We start from the raw sequence: 22,048 nt of genomic DNA, 5'->3' as shown, positions 1-22,048 counted from the left end.
CCCACCGTCTTTGTCATTCGTTTTACACCGTTAATGTAGCAAGTCTTGCATAACGTGGACAGTTGTGAAATGTCAAGTAACATTAATTAATTGTCAGTAGTTTACTGTCACTGTCTTTTGTAGAATAATTTGGTCAAATACATTACATTCTTGAATACCGCTACATTCGATCAAGGTCGTGACAATTTGTTAACGTAAAACCTTCGATGAATGGCTCTTCGCCTTGTCGGTCACAACTGAACTGTCCAATCAGCTGTCTTCAAACTGAGAACGTGATGAATTCAATATGGACGTAAAATGTACCAGTTAGCCAGCTAGCTAGCTTTTTGCCGAAATCTAGTTAATTCCCAAGCTTCTGTTTTATTTCGATGTTGTGACGGAAACAGTTGTCTCTGTTTCTCACAACTGCTTAGTTTCTTTTCAACCGCAGTGTATTTGCGTTTTTAAAATAATTCAAACAGGGGGAGATCACTTGGAGAAAAGGTAATAATATGCTAACGATAACTAGCTAGATTTCTAGCCCAGCTCCTGCTTGTCCTGGGCGTGTTTTCAGATGTTCTGCGTAGACAACAATGCTACACAAGCAAGGTGAAGTAGCCAGCTAATTAGCAACTCTTGCAGTTCTGATAATTAACATGGATGGCCCTTCACTGTAATTATCCTGACAGTCTTAACCTGATAACTAGTTATGTGTTGTTGTTAGCTAGCTTGCTAACGGACTATTTTAACTATTGCTTTTAGCTATTGGTCTTGCTTGCCATGCCATGTGCACTGAGGAGTGCAGCTGCCTGGTTTATCAGGATAAAACCACGGGCATTCTCAAGAAAAAAAGATTAAGAACGCTATATTCACTTGGTTTTGGCCCATGGCATTAACGTTAGGCTAGTTGGGCCTTTTGTTGCAGCCATAACTTGTTAGCCTCCATAAAACGTCAGCGCCCTTATTTGCTATGCACATATATTTTCACAATGGACAGGGCCATATATCAGAACATTCTGCTGATACCATATCAGTAGCTAACTACATTGCTTTAACCTCTGTTATCATGTTTAAATGTGGACTCCCACGCTTTATTTTTCAGCCAAGTGCCCAAAGAAAGAAACTAACGTTAGCTAACTGCTGTAGTTAGCTAGCTAGTTGACATAGCTAGAAATATCGGTAGGTCTACACACCAAGATAATAGTGGTAATGCATTTCAAGTGACCCGTCAAACTGATTGTTTTTCACAAATCACAATATGTTGCTCATACTGATTACAGTATTTGAACAGGTTGATACATCATTACCATTTAATATTGGCAGGTTGTTTTGGTCATGCAGTTTGCCAAAAATAAAAGCATTTAGAGACTTGTCATTGTAATTCATAGGTTCGGTACTGTACAGCTACATCTGACTTGATCCTATTATGTACACAGTGTGAAGAGGCTGGTTTGATGTGCACGACACTGAGAGAGGAGGCACCATGAGTGGGGAGCTGGATGCGCTGACTGTGGTGAACCAGCTACGAGATCTTGCAGCTGACCCCCTCAACAGACGAGCCATAGTACAGGACAATGGCTGCTTACCGGGGCTCATCCTCTTTCTGGACCACCCCAACCCTCAGGTCGTCTACTCCGCATTATTAGTAAGGCTCATCCACCACCATTTGACCATTTTGTTGGTTATGCATAAGGTCACAAGTTTTTCCTGAACATATAACCTGGAAATACTCCAGGCCCTATTATGCAGAAATGTGGCCTGCTCCTATGACACAATTATCAAAAGGAATTTGGAACAGGGAAGAAGGACAGTCTAATCTTGAGTGTACCATGCAGCATGCGGTAAGTCATTCATAACCGTCCGTCCAGTGGTGTCAGGACAGGTTAGGTTAGAGTGACGGTGCGAAGGGCAATCCCTCCCTCTGTGTCAGTGCCAGGCAGAAACATTGATATTTACCCAGCAACATCTACAACAGCGTTTACCTAACTTGGTCCTGCCCCCCACCCCCGGGTGCATGTTTTGTTTTTTGCCCTAGCACTACACAGGTGATTCAAGTAACCAACTCATCATCAAGCTTTGATTATTTGAATCAGCTGTGTAGTGCTATGGCAAAAAACAAAACGTGCACCCAGGAGAGGCCTCAGGACCGAGTTTGGGAAACCCTGTTCTAGAAGAACCCTGTAGAAGAACCAGGGGATTGGTGTCGTCTGGTGCCTGGTGTGGCTCTCTGATGCCAGGCTGTAATAATGTTAATTAAAACTAGTTGCAAAATAAACAAAAAAATATAAACAGAAAAAAAAGTGGTAGGTTGCATCACCCATATCTGAGACTGCAACAAAATTACAGTTGTATTTTCTTGTAGCTACATGATAAACAATGTCAGTGTTTGAAGAAGAGTGTTCTCGGGCACATCTCCTAGGATACACACACACATCTGAGTGCTTTATATAATAGTTGTTATTTAGTGGTGACCTGGACAGTGTACACTCAAAGCCTGTACTTGTTGCATTGGTTATGCAACACACACACACACACACACAGTACTAGCTCTCACCAGTGGTGTAAAGTACTTAAGAAAAAATACTTTAAAGTACTACTAAGTTGCTTTTTCAGCTGTCTGTACTTTACTATTTATATTTTTTACTTCTACATTCCTAAAGAAAAGAAAATACCTTTTACTCCATACATTTTCGCGGACACCCAAAAGTACTCATTCATTTTGATAGGAAAATGGTCCAATTCACTCACTTATCAAAAGAACATCCCTGGTCATTCCTACTGTGTTTGTAAATAATGTCTGAGTGTGCCCCTGGCTATCCGTAAATAAATAGACAAGAATTGTGCCATCTCCTTTGCTTAATATAAGGAATTTAAAATTATTTATACTTTTACTTTTGATACTTAAGTATATTTTAGTAATTCCATTTTCATTTGATACTTAATTATACTTAAAACCAAATACTTTTAGACTTACTCAAGTAGTATTTTACTGGATGACTCACTTTTACTTGAGTCGTTTTCTATTAAGGTATCTTTACTTCTACTCCAGTATGAAATTTGAGTGCTTTTTCCATCACTGGCTCTCACTGCGCTTAAGTAGCTGGTTGGCTGCTCAGCTGTGATTGTGTGTATGCATCTTTGCCTGGCTGAGTTTTAACACACACACACATACACAACTAGAGAGAGTGATAGCCCTAGGTTTGTTTAAGCTGTAATGGCTTCCCTTGTCCTTCCAGGCAGTGCGCTACCTTGCAGAATGTCGGTCCAACAGAGAGAAGATGAAGGGAGAGCTGGGCATGATGCTGAGTCTGCAGAATGTCATGCAGAAGTAAGTCCCCTACCTGTCACCGCACTGCACTGTATCGGAATGAGCACACACACACTGCACTTTTCACTGAAAACCTGATCCTGATATTTCTCTTGTTTTCAGAGGACAATAATTGCCTCAGTGACTGTCTGCAAATTTTCTTGACAGGAAGGTTGTCGAAGGTTGCCATGTCAGGTTGAATTTGATTAATCCTGAATTAAAGTCTGCCGCTAAACAATTAATTCACTGTTTCTGCACATTTAGTGATTTAATGCAACCTGCCACTTTTTTAATTTGTAAAATTTTACCTTTATTTAAGGCAAGTCAGTTAAGAACAAATACTTATTTTCAGTGACGGCCTAGGAACAGTGGGTTAACTGCCTTGTTCAGGGGCAGAACAACACATTTTTACCTTGTCGGGGGATTTGATCTTGCAACCTTCCGGTTACTAGTCCAACACTAACCACTAGGCTACCTGCCACCCCGATCTAGTCAGTATCCCCACTGGTTTAAAAAAAATTCTGAATAATGTTAGGGTTGCCAGGTATTTTTCTCATGGACAGTTATCGGCTAAGCAGCTAAGTCTAAACTTTCATCGCTGCATCTGTCTTTTCAAATAAATACATGTTAATGTCTATTAAATGCCCTTTAGTTAGGCATAAAACATAAAACATTTAATTTTCCCTTACTGTAAACTAGGCCTGGGAATTGCCAGGAACCTCACGATACGATGTTATCACCATACTTATGTACCGATACGGTATGTATTGAGATTTTATACTGCGATTTTTATTGCAGTTTGATGTTCCAAACATATTGCTTACTATATGTCTGCTGCAGAGGGATATGAGAGGATGATTAAACAAATAAAAATCAGTCATGGACAGAAAAGTGCTGAAAGCAACATGTTGGCTCACTATTTAAAAAGAATATGGGGAACCAGCTATAGCATGAAAAATACAGTTTTGGCGCAGGTACAACCCACTAGCATTAGCTAACGCTACCTAGCGGCAACAAAAACAAATATTTGTTTTTACTAATCGATACTCAGAGTCAAAGTATGGATTTGTAATATCGTCCAAAATAATATTGTGATTTCCCCCCCCTATCACTACTAAAAAAAAGTTGGTTAAAAAGAATGCCCTCTGTTACCTTTTGGGTACCTTGCTAAATCAATATGGCTTACACATTCTGGTCACCCAGTGGGGTCGCTAGACCTCCGAGGTGTGTGGTGCTCCAGATAGGGTTGTTGTGTGCTCCCCCTCCTAGTGAGAGTAACTGGAGGGTGTGTGGTAAGTGACTGCTGTTTATGATTGGCACTCAGAAGTGTGCCAGCGGTTGGCAGGCCTGGTATCAGGCTGTATGATCTTCTCCCAGGGCAAAACTCTCTGTGAGACTGACCCAGTCACTTCAGCTAGCAACAGGCCCTATCAAGATGGGTCCTGCGGTCACACCGACTCCCTCTGCTCCCATTCCACACAGTGACTTTGGGTGGAGGTCATTAATGGCTGGAGAGCCTGTGAACACAAGACTGAAGGGAAAGTCGAGCCAAGTTACCACTCCCAAGGCTCTGTATTATTATTATTGGTACAGAGATTTAGCTTGTGAATGGAGCTTTGTCTAGTCCATTCACACAGAAGACCAATGCCTATAGCATTCCTTAAGCCTGTCGCATGTCCGTCGCCCCCCACACACATTCTGAAATCACATTTTTGTCCCCCCCAGTTTTATCATTGGAATGCGATACAAAATGAGGCAACGGTGTGCTTTAGGACCATGCAGACGCCTCCAAGCTGTCGCGTAGGCTGTTTGGAGTGTTTATTCAACTGGATTAAAAAATATAAATATAATATTATTTTTGTTCGTTTTGGTGTTCTGCTCTTGAGGCAAGTCGATGTTTGGTAGCCGAAGTCTACACCCCTTTGTCGGTGATAGATCAACAGTAGGGGTGGGAACAATTGACAGGATGATTCAATTAAGTGTTTGCTCTCTTTCAACTAGAGAGACAGGGGAGCGGCAGGTAGCCTAATGGTTAGAGCGTTGGATTGGTAACTGGAAGGTTGCAAGATCGAATCCCCGACCTGACACGGTAAAAATCTGTCATTCTGTCCCTGAACAAGGCAGTTAACCCACTGTTCCTAGGCCGTCATTGAAAATAAGAATTTGTTCTTTACTGACTTGCCTAGTAAAATAATAAAGATAGGCCCTACTGTCCAGCACACCACATGTTTTCATTGGTTGTGGCGCATTTGCCGCTTGACACACATGCCTGCATGGTGATACCAAAGATTGTTATAACTAAACCAAGATAGACCACAGCCTGTCGTTTCCAATGGTAACAAATTAGTCATAGTGGGCAGAACAAGCAAGGAGGGGGGCAGAGCCAAGCTAGCGAGATCCTATTGGAGGGTTCTAGCATCCTCTGCATATTTCCGTTAAGGAACGCCTACTCTGTGTGTTCGTGGTGCAATAACTCAATTTGCCTTTGCACTCCTCCTAAACAAGGTGATTTTTAAAAACGTTTGCAACGGGTAAAGTCTACAAACCTTAGTCCACTCTGTTCATAGCATATTCTAGTTTTGGGGACAGAACTGTATTGGGATCAAATTTTCAACAACGAAAATTTGTAGAATGTCAGCCAAAATCCATTTCGCACCATCTTCTCCTACTGCCCGCCATGTTTGGTAGGGAGTGGAATCGCCAAGTGGATGCTTCACATTTCTAATCTCAGCAAAAAAATAAATGGCCTCTCACTGTCAACTGCGTTTATTGTCAGCAAATGTAACACGTGTAAATATTTCTATGAACATAACAAGATTCAACAACTGAGACATAAACTGAACAAGTTCCACAGACATGTGACTAACAGAACTGGAATAATGTGTCCCTGAACAAAGGGGGGGTCAAAATCAAAAGTAACAGTCAGTATCTGGTGTGGCCACCAGCTGCATTAAGTACTGCAGTGCATCTTCCCCTCATGAACTGCACCAGATTTGCCAGTTCTTGCTGTGAGATATTACTCCACTCTTCCACCAAGGCACCTGCAAGTTCCTCTGACTTTTCTGGGGTGAATGGCCCTAGCCCTCACCCTCTGATCCAACAGGTCCCAGACGTGCTCAATGGGATTGAGATCCGGGCTCTTCGCTGGCCATGGCAGAACACTGACATTCCTGTCTTGCAGGAAATCACGCACAGAACGAGCAGTATGGCTGGTGGCATTGTCATGCTGGTGGGTCATGTCAGGTTGAGCCTGCAGGAAGAGTACCACATGAAGGAAGAGGATGTCCTCCCTGTAATGGACAGTGTTGAGATAGCCTGCAATGACAAAAGCTCAGTCCGATGATGCCACAGACCATGACGGACCCTCCCTCCAAATTGATCCCGCTCCAGAGTACAGGCTTCGGTGTAACGCTCATTCCTTCGAGAATAAACGCGAATCCGACCATCACTCCTGGTGAGACAAAACCGCAACTCGTCAGTGAAGAGCACTTTTTGCCAGTCCTGTCTGGTGAGCACTGATGGAGGGATTGTGCGTTCCTGGTGTAACTCAGGCTGTTGTTGTAACTCAGGCAGTTGTTGCCATCCTGTACCTGTCCCGCAGGTGTGATGTTCGGATGCACCGATCCTGTGCAGGTGTTGTTATACGTGGTCTGCGAGGATGATCAGCTGTCCGTCCTGTCTCCCTGTAGAGCTGTCTTAGGCGTCTCACAGTACGGACATTGCAATTTATTTCCCTGGCCACATCTGCAGTCCTCATGCCTCCTTGCAGCATGCCTAAGGCACGTTCACGCAGGGACCCTGGGCATCTTTCTTTTGGTGTTTTTCAGAGTCCGTAGAAAGGCCTCTTTAGTGTCCTAAGTTTTCATAACTGTGACCTTAATTGCCTACCGTCTGTAAGCTGTTAGTGTCTTAACGACCGTTCCACGGGTGCATGTTCATTAATTGTTTATGGTTCATTGAACAAGCATGGGAAACAGTGTTTAAACCCTTTGCAATAAACATCTGTGAAGTTATTTGGATTTTTACGAATTATCTTTGAAAGACAGCATCCTGAAAAAGGGCTGTTTCTGTTTTGTTGCTGAGTTTACATCCAGTGAAATTGTCTCATTGTTCTATCTGTGGTGATACCCCAGCACCTACAGGGCACGACTGCTGTCTGTGGATTGGTGGAATTTGTGGGTTGCCTTCAAAATAAGTCCCTTATTTAAAGTGATGCAAATGGAACACATGGTGGAATCATGCCATATTTGGATGAGATAATGCTAAACAAGTTTGCAATGTTTTTACATAATTTAATTAAACACAAATATTAATTTGACAATAAATAGAGAAAAACTTTTGAAATCCCACTGATATATTAGACTGCATAATTGCATTGCGGGCATACATATGTTCACTGTGTACAGCCTTACCCCATTTCATGGGTGCACACTCCATAGGTATCAGCCTACTCAGTGACACCCACAGAACGCAACTATGTAGCGTTTTCATACATATTAGTTTTAACTCGTACTGAAGGACTCTGAAACCACTGTGAAATGAGCCACATTTAGCTCTGAGCGTTCAATGCACATCGTAAGTTAACTGATGAGGTAATGTGGCTTGTTTCAGAGTCATGCAATAAAGCTGAGACGCTAATATTTGGGTAAACTCTACATAGTTATGATCAGTGGGTGTCTGAGTAGGCTGATAATCAGTTTTATGGGTGCACAATCCATAGGTAAGGCTGTACAGTGACCTCAGCTGACTGTAGTTTTCTGTCGGCGTAACCCTCTCAAGGTTCACTGTTTTATTGTTCACATTACTACATCTGTTATCTAGTTTGTGTGTCTTTATTTTTTAATGCAGGTTGCTGCAGGAGTTTGGCCCAAGCAGGCCTTTTCTTCTTATTGGTGTTCTTTACTAGTGGTTTCTTTGCAGCAATTCGACCATGAAGGCCAGTTTCAAACAGTCTCCTCTGAAGAGTTGATGTTGAGATGTGTCTGTTACTTGAACTCTGTGAAGCATTTATTTAGGCTGCAATTTCTGAGGCTGGTAACTCTAATGAACTTATCCTCTGCAGCAGAGGTAACTCAGAGGTATTTCATTCCTGTGGCGGTCCTCATGAGAGCCAGAAACGTTCAAAGTTCTTGACATTTTCCGCATTGACTGACCTTCATGTCTTAAAGTAATGATGGAGTGTCATTTCTCGTTGCTTATATGAGGTGTTCTTGCCATAATATGGACTTGGTCTTTTACCAAATAGGGCTATCTTCTGTATACCACCTCTACCTTGTCACAACACAACTGATTGATTCAAACGCATTAATAAGGAAATCAATTCCACAAATTAACTTTTAACAAGGCACCCCTTTTCATTGAAATGTATTCCATGTGACTACCTCATGAAGCTGGTTGAGAGAATGCCAATAGTATGCAAAGCTGTCATCAAGACAAAGGGTGGCTACTTTGAAGATTCTCAAATATAAAATATATTTTGGTTAACACTTTTTTGGTTACTACATTATTCCTTATATGTTATTTCATAGTTTTGATGTCTTCACTATGCAGGAAATAGCAAAAAAATAAAACAAACCCTGGAATGAGTAGGTGTGTCTAAACTTTTGACGGGTACTGTATGTATGTGGACACCTTTAAGGAATGAATGCCAGAATTGGAAGGCTGGTTTGCACAGCTCAACTATGCCAGACAACAGACGTCCTATCTGGTTATATAGGCTGGATGATGTCTTGGTGACATATATAGTATTAGCCTGCAGGGGCATCCTGGGACCGTCACAGTGTGGCAGTACTGACCACGTATGTCTGTGTCAAGGAATACTGCTGTCCTCTAGCCATGCTCTGTTGTCTCCACAAAGGAGACAATGTACTTAGCTCATGTATGCTTTATAAATCATATTGATTTACTGATAAATTATCAGTCTCTCTGATTTGACAGGGATGATTTACTTATGTCTACATTTCTCTGTTAAAGATGCACTATGTAGAAATTGCTCCGCCATTTCCTGGTTGCTAAATTTGTAATAGTTCGCCTAATTTCAGTTTTTAACGAAACAAGTATAGTGTAGATAATAATTTTACCATCTAAACCACTGTGAAATATATTTTCCATAACCACACACATTGTATTTCTATCTGCTTTGAAGCTTGTTTACAAAACCAAAGTAAAAGACTCAAAAACAGAACTTTATCACGGGAAGCATAGACACCGCACACAGAACAGATCTAACGGTTCTTAGACTTGCGTTCAATGAGTGACAGATCTATAACACACATTTCCATGTGAATTTGGTCAACAACAAAAAAGAAGTGACACATTGCAGCTTTTAAATGACATTAGACTAATACTTTCATTAACAGTATTATTATTATTGAACCTTTTAGAGACGGACGGAGACCTTAGTGAATGTATGGTCGTTTTATGAGTGTAGTGTGGTCATTTCTCCTCCTACGAGGCTGGCTATTTATACAGTGGAAAGGTTAGGTGGTGACAGGCCTGTCACACTGGCTCTCTGTAGGGGACCACCTCCCCATCCCACCCTACCTCCTCCATGCAGCTGGACAGCTGTCTTACTGTGCGTCTGGCAATGAGACTACTTCTAGAAATATCAACCACTCAGCCCAGTGGGCTCTGGGAGAGACTTGGACAGGCCTAGACCACAGGAGAGGACACCCAGCTGTAATGGAGACCACCGTTGTCGTGTTGCACAGAGGGGAAGAGTAGACATGGAAACTTTACTGTTTATGCGTCCACTTCCTTATTGACTTGGATTCATTGGTACCATCTTGCCCTTCTCTGGATTTGAAGAGAGGACTTGGACACGACGAAAGTCAAGGTTATTGAAATAACATGTGAAAAATGAAAAATATCACACAGCAAGTATGCCTTTGTTTGCTGAGACAACTGTCCACAAAATTATTTGAAAAAAATGTAACTTTTGATACTTAGCCTCTCTTTCTCCCACCCTCTATTCTCCCCCTCCCACCCCTCTCCTCCCTAACCCTCCCTCAGGAGCACCTCCCCAGGGGAGACCAAGCTGCTGGCATCTGAGATTTATGAGATTCTGCAGGCGGCTGGTAATGACCAGGCAGAGCAGGCCGAGGCTGAAGCCGCCTCCTGCAGACGCAAGGCCCACTTCTTCCTGGGCTCCACCAACAAGAGGGCCAAGACCGTGGTGCTGCACATCGACGGCCTGGACGACTCAGTGAGTGGATGGTGGTGTTCTCACATTGTACACACACAATCCCATAACACACCTGAGGAGAGCAGTTTGCCAGACCAACGGCCCAGGCTCCATTCCAAACTGGCTGCTTGCTTCATGACTTCTTGCCTTTTAATGTGTCTCCTTGGGATGAAAACAGGTGAAAAAATAGAATCTCTTTCTTCGTTATTGTGATAGGTTAACACAGTTGATAAGTCACCATCTCTAAGAACCCTTGAGTTGGGCATATTGTCGCCCTGTTGTCAATGTGACCACACAGTCTTAACACACATTGTCAAGTAATGTGGGTCAGTGTTGTAAATGTCAGCCATTGAACCGCAGGGTGTTGAGATTAAACCTGAACATCACACCACAGGAGAGCTGCACCTGTCACTGATCACATTACACCAGACAGACAGCCTCAGTGACCAACACTCATACCACAAGACAATGGAAGATGAGCTCTTTTGACATTTCATGTCTATTACCGTGTTGTATATGTATGCAACATTAAACCCCTTCATCTGAATAGAATGTGAAGGTTTACAGGGTTTCTGGGTGACCATTTTATTTAAGACTGAATTGGTCTTGTCCTCTGCACAACTTCCCTGTCTCTCTCCATCCCTCAGACTCGTAGAAGTCTGTGTGAGGAGGCCCTGCTGAAGATCCCAGGGGTGATCAGCTTCACCTTCCAGATGGCTGTGAAGAGGTGTGTGGTCAGGATCCGCTCTGACCTCAAGGCTGAGGTGAGTTACCCTCTCCACAATGTCATTCCACGGCACTGGGAAATGGATGATGAATATCCCTTTTTTGATTACTTTGTGATCCTGTGATGAAGAACATCCATCTTTGTGTTCCTCAGGCGCTGGGCACGGCGATCAACTCCACCAAGGTGATGAAGGCTGCACAGGTGGTGAAGGGAGAGGATGGAGGAGAGGTAAGTGGAGGGAGGGAGGGAGGGATAGTACTGTCAAATGAAATTACAACTCACTTTACAGTAAAACAATCAAATGAAGGTGAACAGAAGCTAATAATATAAAACAAAATAATTTAGAAATAATTTATTCAAGGCTGTGCTAAATAACTGTAAAATAATTGATTAATCTTCAGGCTAAAAGGGTAGGTTTTGAAACATCATTTAAAAACCTCCACTGTGTCTGGCCTTCTTACCTGACAGGGCAAGTCATTGGGTTATTGTTGTGCTGTTGCAGCTTTGGCTAGGCCTTATTGTTTTTCAAAATGTCCACACCCAATGGGAGTAGGCATGATAGAGCTCTTTGCAAACCCATACGTCTGTAGCTGCTGCGTGCTGGGAATATGTTTATATCCTGGTGTGCTTGGGATGGTAGCTTGATCACAGATGAATCTTGGTTATTTGGAGTGACACCGTTAGCTGGTCAGCTCTCTCTAACCTGAGGGGATTACTCACCGCCAGGTCACATGACCAATCCCAGCATGCCCTGGGAGGAGTGTGGCACTACACCATGTATCTTTGGGAAACTGCAACCCCCATCAGAGGAGAAGAGCCAGCAACAGAACTCCCACTCCCGTCTGAAGTAGTTAGATTAGGGGGAGTTTTCTTCCTTTAGGTGCTCAATCATGGCTTGAAATGTCCCTCTCCAACAAGCCACAGCTCCTCACTGACCTGCTGCTGTTCCTGTTATGTCCATCAGGGGGCAGAGCTGGTTCATTTATGTTTCAGAGATGACACTGGAGAGGTAGAGAATAGCTTGAAATTGCCTGAGCCTGGTGTTGTTTTGTCTGCACTGTTTTTGTCCCCCACAATGAAATCGGGGATGGGACTGTGGATCTGTCTACGTCTATGTTCGTCACATGCAATATCTTAGACAGCACTGGCCCGATTTTGACGTAACTTCTGTGAATGATGCGTCTTGCCTTAGAGATCTTACATTTACATAATTACATAGATTGTCAAGATGGTGGCGCTATAACAAGCGATTGCAAATGCCAGCCTTGAAAGGTCACGCCACCTCGTTTGACCTGAAGTCATGAAATGTGGTACATAGGTCCCTCTCCTCACAAAGGAACACATTTACCTCAGGGACCCATAAGGTCTGCCATGATGGATTTTAGCCATTTAGAATTTTGTGGAAAAAACTTAAAACGCCAGTCCTCTGGCACTGAATGACTGATCTGCACGAAACTTGATATGTTGCATCTATGGACAAAGGTCTACCATCACACAATATTTTCCAGACTTGTACCTAAAACAACATGGCCACTATTGACCAATAAACATTAACGTGGGCGTGGTCTGGCACATAAATGCATATAATTCAGTCACAGATATTCATATTGTAAGAAAATTTGGTAAACATGTTGCAAAAACTGTCAAGACTCAGCATATGCAAGAACATTCATATCGACCACATGGTGGCACTATAACGGGGACATATTTTGTTACTACCAGTATAGTCTAGTTTGAATTGTTGTCACTAATTGGCCCAAGGGGTGGGGGCTGCATCATTTGTGGGGGATGACATGTTTACTGTTGCCTTGTTTAATTAAACCAGTTTGCCACTAGGCAGGGATTCTGAACAATTGTTGTCTATCTCTCTCTCCCCCCTCCCTCCGTCTGTCCCACCTTCCCTTCCACCGTCCTTACGTCCCACCCTCTCCCTCCCTCCGTCTGTCCCACCCTCTCCCTCCCTCCGTCTGTTCCCCCAGCTGATGCTTCCATTCCAGGAGGGTGCGGAGGTGGTGGTGGTGGAACACAATGTGGACGTCCCAGACTACCTCCCTGAGGAGGAAAGCCCGTCTCAGGAGCAGGACAAGGCCGTGACCCGTGTGGGTTCCATCACAGATGGCGTGGGCTGGCTCAGCACCGCCGCCAACTTCCTGTCCCGCTCCTTCTACTGGTGACCACTTCCTGTGTCAGTACCCATCGTCAAAACCCGAAACTACCAACTGATGGTCGGTCGCCTTAGCCCACCAGCCCTGCCTAGCCCCTTCCCCGGTTATCCAGCCCTTCTACTCTCTAGTCCCTCTCAGCAGCCACACAGAGTACCACTCTGCTCAGTGTCTATATGGAGCACTGGACTGCCATGCGCACCCTGAATAGGGTTGCAAAATTCCAGGAACTTTCAATAAATTCCCTGGTTTTCCAGATATCCCGGTTGGAGGATTCCTGGAATCAGGAGGGAATAAGCAGGAAAGCTGGTAGCCTCCTTCCAGGATTTCTGGAAAAGCAGGTAATTTATTGAAAGTTCCTGGAATAACCTTCACTTGTATATAAGAGGAAATAAGCTAAGAACATGCTAGCTACTGTACCACAGGTAAAGCGCTGCACACTAAATACACATTCAATCGTTACACATTATGCACCTCACAAGCCATCGACGGAGGACTTCAGAATCAGCTTCTCTTCCTTTAGAAAATGAGCTTTCTCTGATGCCGGACGGTCCATCATCTCTTTGAAACCAAATTGCATTGTGGGAATGCATGGCGTTGCGTAGTCTTCTGAGTTGGAGCGATTGCATTGGATGACGCTGCGCTTGTGGAAATAGGTTATTATTGTGCATGAGTTTGAGTTCTCATCTTTTCCTCATTTAAAAAAAAGACGTTTTTCCCACCTTTTTCTGTGTTTTGCCAATCTCTAATTCACTTTTGGTTCCCTCATGTGGGGAGCCTGTTTAAAGCATGCTGTAATTATTTTGTGTGTGCTGATCTTGCTTGTTGCCTTTCCTCAATCCTTTGTGTGTGCCTTTTTGATGCTTTGCTGCAATTTATTTATTATTAGTGGTCCATTTTAACTTTGCTCTAAACCTTTGAAGCCTTGTGAATAATGCAATCTCGGTCCTCTATGTCCGGAGCTTATTTGCCCTAGCACGTCATGTCTCTCACAGGGAGATGTCATATCTGTTGTAAGGAAAACGAGACCCCAGCGAAGGCTGCGGTCCAGTCAGTCAAATGACACTAGCTTCCCCATAGAGGACTGTTGATGCAGAAAGAAAAGGGAAATTGCGATGGTTACTGTTCTACTATAGCCATCTGCATTGGTCCACTTGTTACCTCTTGTTAGTCTCCTAGGACTTGGGAATCCCTTGGTTGAACAATACAGTAGAGGTTTGTTCAGACAGATCGTTTTTGTGATGTATTGACTGACATCCTGAATTTACTTCTTCGTTCTTTCCCCTTCACGGTTTTCATATAGCATTATCATATGGCGTTCTGAAAGGTCTGAGAGTAGTCAACTAGGCCTAAATCATTGTAGTGGAGAAAAGTATCTCGACCTAAAGCTCATCAACATCTTCACTATTGTGGCCCAGCCACTTTAATGTTTGTTTTACCCCCTTTAGCCAGCAGTGTCCTTAAAACAAAGTACACACACACACCATTGCTGCTGAGAGGAAGACCGTAGAGGTGTAAGCAGCATCGGGGGGTGGATATGTACATTTTGTAAATGGTTCCTGGTCTCCAAGCTATGTTAATCTCAGTTAATCTCAGTCCTGACTACCAGAAGAAATCATGTTTTTTTTTCTGTTAGACAGTTCAACTTTGTCTCCATTTTACTTTGTTGAAAAATGGCACGGAATATAATTTTCAATGTAGATAACACCCTTTATCAAGAGGCTTTGACCAATTTCCGATACATTTAAAGTATGATGATACTGTAGGTTCTTGCAGAGAACTGGTTTTGGATTGACTTAATTTTCTTTTGAGAGCCCTTTCATGCCTGTAATCCTGCCTTCATGATCTCATCTGATTTGAGTGTGATTGACATGCATTGTGTAAAGGAAGTGCTGCTGGAGGCCATACTCACAGCTCACATGGCTAGTCGAATAGTATGATTTAAAATGACCTCAAAGAATTAGCCTAATAACATATATCCACTAAAATGAGTGTCTATTATCTAGCACCAGCCCTCAAAAGTAGTACTTACACACACCATGAAAACGACAACAACAAGTCATAGAATGAAGTTGAGAAATCCTCAGTGTTATATTTAATCCCAATCCTTAGTCTTCCTTTTTTCGCTAACATCCACAGAATCAGTCAAGATTCGCACCACGTGGAGTTAATTATATTATATGTTATACCCCTTGTACTGTTTATCATAAATACTTGAACACGTTATTTTGTCTCTGTTTAAATCCCCCATGTGATATGCAGTTAGTTTTTAATCCCACCCTATCCTTTAATAGCCACTACATCAGGATGGCTGACAGAATCGTGTAGCAAGTCCTCAGAATAGTAGCTTCTTCTCATATACAGTGTTTATCTGCCATATAATGTATTGCAGATCTCAAAACAGTTCATTCCTAATTCAAATATTAAAAAGAATTACAATTGTTTGCGTCTGTTGTGATGTCAGCCGTGTGTGTTGTGATGTCGGCCGTGTGTTGTCAAATCAAATTTTATTTGTCACATGCGTCGAATACAACCAATGTAGACCTTAAGGTGAAATCCTTACTTACAAGCACTTAACCAACAATGCAGTTTTAAGAAAAATAAGTGTTAAGTAAAAAATAGATAAGTACAAAAAAAATAACATGGTTGTATAGTTAGAGCAGCAGCGAGGCTATAACAGTAGTGAGGCTATAACAGTAGTGAGGCTATATGTACAAGGAAGTAGAGTACAGCAGTGTGTTGTCATGTCAGTAGAATGTTGTTGTCAGTAGTGTGTTGTGATGTCAGCAGAGTGTGGGTTGTGATGCAGTATTTTCTTTTAACTGCATTGTTGGTTAGGAGCTCGTAAGTAAGCATTTCACTGTACACGTTGTAATCGTCGCATTGGCTAATAAAAATTGATTTGATGTCAGCAGAGTGTGGGTTGTGATGTCAGCAGAGTGTGGGTTGTGATGTCAGCAGAGTGTGGGTTGTGATGTCAGCAAAGTGTGGGTTGTGATGTCAGCAGAGTGTGGGTTGTGATGTCAGCAGAGTGTGGGTTGTGATGTCAGCAGAGTGTGGGTTGTGATGTCAGCAGAGTGTGGGTTGTGATGTCAGCAGAGTGTGTGCTGTGATGTCAGCAGAGTGTGTGCTGTGATGTCAGCAGAGTGTGGGTTGTGATGTCAGCAGAGTGTGTGCTGTGATGACGATCCTCATTGGAAGAGAATACTTTGGTCTAGGCACCCAGTCATCTACCATGGCCATAGTAGCTGTAAACCTGCTCGTGTTTCCAGATCAAAATGCTGAGGGTAGCAGAGAGAAAGAAGGAGATATGATCAAATCTATTTTCCTTGCAAGTGCAGAAATGTACTGCCATAGAACATCCCCCTGCTGTTACCGCAGCCTGGTCCACCTCCCCCAGCTGTTCCCCCAGCCTGGTCCACCTCCCCCTGCTGTTCCCCCAGCCAGGTCCATCTACCCATGCTGGTCCACCTCCCATAGGTGCTCCCCCAGCCTTGCCAGTCCACCTCCCGCTGCTGCTCCCCCAGCCTAGCCAGTCCACCTCCCGCTGCTGCTCCCCCAGCCTAGCCAGTCCACCTCCCGATGCTGCTCCCCCAGCCTAGCCAGTCCACCTCCCGCTGCTGCTCCCCCAGCCTAGCCAGTCCACCTCCCCCTGCTGCTCCCCCAGCCTAGCCAGTCCACCTCCCCCTGCTGCTCCCCCAGCCTAGCCAGTCCACCTCCCGCTGCTGCTCCCCCAGCCTAGCCAGTCCACCTCCCGCTGCTGCTCCCCCAGCCTAGCCAGTCCACCTCCCGCTGCTGCTCCCCCAGCCTAGCCAGTCCACCTCCCCCTGCTGCTCCCCCAGCCTAGCCAGTCCACCTCCCCCTGCTGCTCCCCCAGCCTAGCCAGTCCACCTCCCGCTGCTGCTCCCCCAGCCTAGCCAGTCCACCTCCCGCTGCTGCTCCCCCAGCCTAGCCAGTCCACCTCCCCCTGCTGCTCCCCCAGCCTAGCCAGTCCACCTCCCCCTGCTGCTCCCCCAGCCTAGCCAGTCCACCTCCCCCTGCTGCTCCCCCAGCCTAGCCAGTCCACCTCCCGCTGCTGTTCCCCCAGCCTAGCCAGTCCACCTCCCCCTGCTGCTCCCCCAGCCTAGCCAGTCCACCTCCCCCTGCTGCTCCCCCAGCCTAGCCAGTCCACCTCCCGCTGCTGCTCCCCCAGCCTAGCCAGTCCACCTCCCCCTGCTGCTCCCCCAGCCTAGCCAGTCCACCTCTCCAGCCTAGCCAGTACCCCCCCCCCCCCCCCCCCCAGAGGCAGTGCTGCTGGTGCACATCTCTGGGTGGCTGTGCTCCTCTGTTCACCATGTGCCAGAGGGATTTGTCAGGCAAGTAGAGAGGTGTAGTTAGTGAATCTCACAGCTATCAGCTGGATGGATGTGGACTGGCTGGAGAGGAGACTGGGTATTTCCCTGTTGATTTTCATACAGATCAACGTGGAAGGATCTAGCCTTAATTTCACCCAACTTTATATGAGGTGAACAGTCCTGAACACAGAAGGCTCAGTGAGGGAAGGATCAAGAGTTCATTGAGGTCATGCAATGCTTTCAGTAAAACGTTGCAATAATGTAACATATTGATTTTTTGTTATTTATTATACATACCGGTACATCATTTGACCTTAAACTAAGTTCCTGTTATTATGAACCCACCTATCATGGCCCCACCTATAACCTATTCTGAAGAAGCTACGCTGTATAGAAGACTGTCTGGTTCTCAGGGTAATGTGATGTGCTCTCCACTAGAGGGGGTCTCTTAGCTGAGAAAAAATGGAAATGACAAATTGTGACCAACAAATGTGAAAAACAACTCAAAATCCACCATTGTTCAATCTCATGTCAACGGAGAGGACATGGACAAACATACTGACAACTGTGTTTCTACATTAACAGAATAGATGCCTAAAAACAGAGTTTCAGTTGGATTTAAGACTAGCAACTGTTTTAGCAATAGAGAGTTCTAGAGCAGTTCTCTGGTCAGGCCCATGATTCTATTAAAAGATTTGGGATGTATCGCCCCCCCCCCCCAAAAAAGTAAATAGTAAGTAGAGCGAAGCAGTAATTGAACAGGGTAGACGACGCGTTCAATCTTGACTTACATGGTTTCATAATTATCATTTAAAAATACCTGTCCTCTGGTTGTAGGCAATGTAGCATTGAGGAAAACCAAATATATTATATTTTCTACCAGGGTTTTTCTTTTAACAAGTCTCATAAATTCTTTAAATATTCTTCCAATATTCACTCACAAACTCCTACGGATACACCCACACATTCTGAAAAAGCAACTATTTGCCAGGGAGAGAAGTAACAGAGCCAGCTACACCTCCCTGCAGATCTAGAACTGTGTGTGCTGGGATTCTGGAATAGTGGAGAGAACTAGCAGCTTATCTTATTTTGAGAATGTTAATTACACAAAAAGGTTTTCATTTCTTGGATATTTCAAATAAGATTCCCTTTCCACTTCCACCCACATCTTGTCTGATCAAAAGGCACCAGTGTCCTTCTCCTAAACACTCCTTGTTCGCCTGCGATATAAGCCCTTTTGCATATTTGTGCATACGTGTCGTCCATATCACTAGGAGCAGCGCTATATGCATTTTTAATCTATGCTTGCCGGGGATGAGGGCCTGAGTGTGAGGAGATGGATAGGGAAGAACGATGTATCTGCGGAGCCGCTTTGACGATTTGATTCCAGGTTCAGCATCCAGTCAATGAGATCAGCTGTAAATCCTCCTGCTCTGTGCACGGCGTGAAATGATGTGACTCCTGTAATTTATGTCAAATAACTTTTCAGGATGTGTGAGTGTAGCAATCAGCGTTACAGAGGCGCCATAACTCTTGGGCTGAGGGCCCCGGTGGAGATTTAATTGAGACATTTTTCTTTATCTTAAGCGCTGAGCGAGCGGCGTGTTGTTGTATAACGAGACGTAATGCCTCTCTTTAGATGGGGGGGGGTCAGCGGCCTGGATGAGGGAAGGTCACAGGCTGACTGGGTTGGATATCCAATTTTCTCATGCAGGGTTCAGTCTCTATGGGGAATAAAGAGTGGAAAGACACCGGAGGAGCACAGCACTGAGAGGCCAGTGATGTCATTATCATGCTAAACATTCAACGTTAATCTTTACAGTATCTCCAGGATCAATGGAGTCATGACACTTTTAGTTCAGCCAGGATGGGCAACACTGGAGAGCATAAATAAGTGTACTTGTCAGCCAGAAAAAGGCACAGAGAAGAAGACTATCACTATGTACCTTTGTTATTTAGAATGCTCTGTGGCCCCCACCTATAGAGGATGTATTGGGTATTATTATTATTATGATTGCGTATATATCTACTGCCTGTGTGTAAGTAGTCCTCCTTCCCTCCCTGTGAAATGGTCCTGATGAGATGCATGCCACACACACACACACACACACAGTGAGAGAGAGAGGCTGTAGCTCATAATTGTGGCCGTAGTTCATTATGACCCTCGGATGATTTGGAGCAGCCAGGGGAGCCTCGTCCTCTGACACCGCCACGTCCGCCCGGGTACAACCACTCCAGGCACTGATTGGTGGGATGAAATGTTGCCGTCGAAAATTAAAAGGTCCCAGTGTCAAAATAATTCATGATATGCATAATCTTCCTGGCCTGATGAAATGGCGGATATCTGGATTAGGAGGATAATAAAAGCGATCCGGCTGCAGTTAAAACTCTTTAGCAGGCGAAGGAGGGAGGTGTCTGTTTTATCAGTGTCAAGAGTGCTGGATTATGGGGTCAAGATACTTCAAGGGTGTGTGTGTGTGTCCATGCTTCAATGTGTGTATGTATATTCCAGTGTATGGTGGTTCTCTCCACACCCCACCTGTGATTTGAATATCTGCTGTAATTGTCCCAAAACCGCTCATCAGTGGATCTGCCGTCCACCATTAGGGCTCAACAATATGGTGTGACATTCGAATTCCCCCCAATGACAGGTTATTAGGAGAGCCAAGCAGCCGGCACATAATTAAGCACCATAACGTTGACCTGTAATGTGAAGTAATGCTGAGAATGAATGGCAGGGAATGAAATAGGCACTTTGTTATAACACAGGAAAAGTGAGGGGGGTAGTTGGGCTAACCTTGTATCACAGCAGGATCATTTTTACAACTACTTTCCTCTCTGGATTTGTCTTTGTAACAGGTGGGTAATATTGGGAGGATTGAGTTGAGGGATGGCTGTGCTCGTTATAGGAGATTGTTTGACAACTGAGTTTATGCGATAAACTAGTATTCATTGTTGACCAGTTGTACTTAGGCTTCTCTTTCTCCTAAACTTAAAGATGACGTTTATGTAATTTCATGCACTTTACTTCCAGTGCTCTACATATGTGTGATATGAACAATGCCAATCTGCCATGAAAATAACCCCAAAAGTAAATTTTACTTGTTATTTTACCATTGAACTGCAGATTGTGAATCAATCCATTACATTGAGCATATCAATGACGGAATCTATTTGAAGCTGCAGTACATGGCTGATATGGGACAGCAAAGAAAACGTGTACATTTTCCATGTGGCACTGAAGCCTGTTACACAACTCAAGGCATGTTGGCTGCGGCCTCCGTCCGCCTTCTCTCCAACAGCTAGTGGACGTCGTGATGAGCAATGGATCCATCTGGTGTGTCCTCTCCTCCAACTGGTGTGTCCTCTCCTCCAACTGGTGTGTGAACATGAAGTATAGATGACATTTTTACCAGCCCAGAGCCACTGCTACCTGGAAGATATGGCCTATATACTGAGTGTACAAAACATTAGGAACCTTCCTAGTATACCTCTACAAGGTACCAAAAGGGATGGCATTGGACATGGGAAACTGACCTCTGACCTCATTTGATTGTGTAAACTCAAGGCCCTAATCAGGTCAAAGTAGTATTTATACTGAACAAAAATATAAACACGTCATGCAACAATTTCAAAGGTTTTACTGGGTTACAATTCATATAAGTAAGTAAATGAATTAGGCCCGAATCTATGGATTTCGCATGACTGGGCAGGAATGCAGACATGGGTAGGCCTGGGAGGGCATAGGCCCACCCATTTGGCAGCCAGGCCCAGCCAATCAGAATTAGTTTTCCCCCACAAAATGGCTGTATTACAGACAGAAATAACCTAATACTGTACAGTGTAGGTTAATGTAGTCAAGACAGTGATTTTCTATAGGCAAGAGAGCATAATGTTTAAATGAGACTCATTACCTATTATTTTATATACACATTAAATGTGGTTTTATGGATGAATTCACATGTTAATTTACACAGTTCTAGAAGTCTTAGCCAGCCACCTGGTTATCAGTGTTGATTGAATGGTAGTCTCTCTCACCTCCAGACCTAGATGTAAAGTAACACTGTATGCTGAGGGCCTGTGTAATTGCGGGTTTGTGGCAGGGCTGTTGAACAGAAGGTATGTACTCTTCTTTCCCTGTCTCTCCTTCCCTCTCTCTTTCTTTCCATCCCTTCCTCTCTCCTGGTCTCTCCCTCCCTCGCTACCTCTCTCCATCCACCCATCCATCCCTCCCCCATCCATCTCTCTCTGTTAGTCCTCCCTCACCCCCTTTTCATAACGGTGACAGATGGCTTCAGATGAATCTCTCATAATCATGTCAGGACGGGTCCTCCGATCCCAATTCAACACATTTCA

General features: G+C 44.1%; 1 protein-coding gene across 3 annotated transcripts; it reads left to right on the top strand.

Moving 5' to 3' along the window:
- The first annotated feature begins 235 nt into the window (after window positions 1-235).
- On the top strand, window positions 236-15,799 carry LOC139531666 (armadillo repeat-containing protein 1-like). 3 transcript variants are annotated; one of them, XR_011666404.1, is made up of 8 exons: window positions 236-483; window positions 1,416-1,624; window positions 3,216-3,307; window positions 10,298-10,490; window positions 11,117-11,233; window positions 11,350-11,424; window positions 13,176-13,699; window positions 13,882-15,799. XR_011666404.1 is itself a non-coding variant. In XM_071328328.1 (7 exons), exons 2-7 carry the CDS (start codon window positions 1,463-1,465, stop codon window positions 13,368-13,370), a joined length of 834 nt encoding a protein of 277 aa, XP_071184429.1. In that variant the 5' UTR covers window positions 275-483; window positions 1,416-1,462; the 3' UTR covers window positions 13,371-15,799. The 3 variants fall into 3 exon arrangements, 2 of the variants coding, with proteins under 2 accessions (XP_071184429.1, XP_071184428.1); XM_071328328.1 differs by having other exon boundaries at window positions 275-483; window positions 13,176-15,799; XM_071328327.1 differs by having other exon boundaries at window positions 454-588; window positions 13,176-15,799.
- Window positions 15,800-22,048: the final 6,249 nt, after the last annotated feature.

Source organism: Salvelinus alpinus, chromosome 10, assembly GCF_045679555.1.
Source record: "Salvelinus alpinus chromosome 10, SLU_Salpinus.1, whole genome shotgun sequence".
In the NCBI taxonomy this organism is placed as follows: Eukaryota; Metazoa; Chordata; class Actinopteri; order Salmoniformes; family Salmonidae; genus Salvelinus; species Salvelinus alpinus.
Note: the sequence above shows the minus strand (reverse complement) of the source record. Positions and strands in the feature narration are given on the sequence as shown.

What these genes read in the sequence shown, in the direction of transcription:
- LOC139531666 (XM_071328328.1), top strand. Translation starts at nt 1,463, where the DNA reads ATGAGTGGGGAGCTGGATGCGCTGACTGTGGTGAACCAGCTACGAGAT. An exon ending in CTGCAGAATGTCATGCAGAA is followed by an intron (nt 3,308 to 10,297) that starts GTAAGTCCCCTA and finishes ACCCTCCCTCAG; the next exon opens with GAGCACCTCCCCAGGGGAGA. An exon ending in AGGGAGAGGATGGAGGAGAG is followed by an intron (nt 11,425 to 13,175) that starts GTAAGTGGAGGG and finishes CTGTTCCCCCAG; the next exon opens with CTGATGCTTCCATTCCAGGA.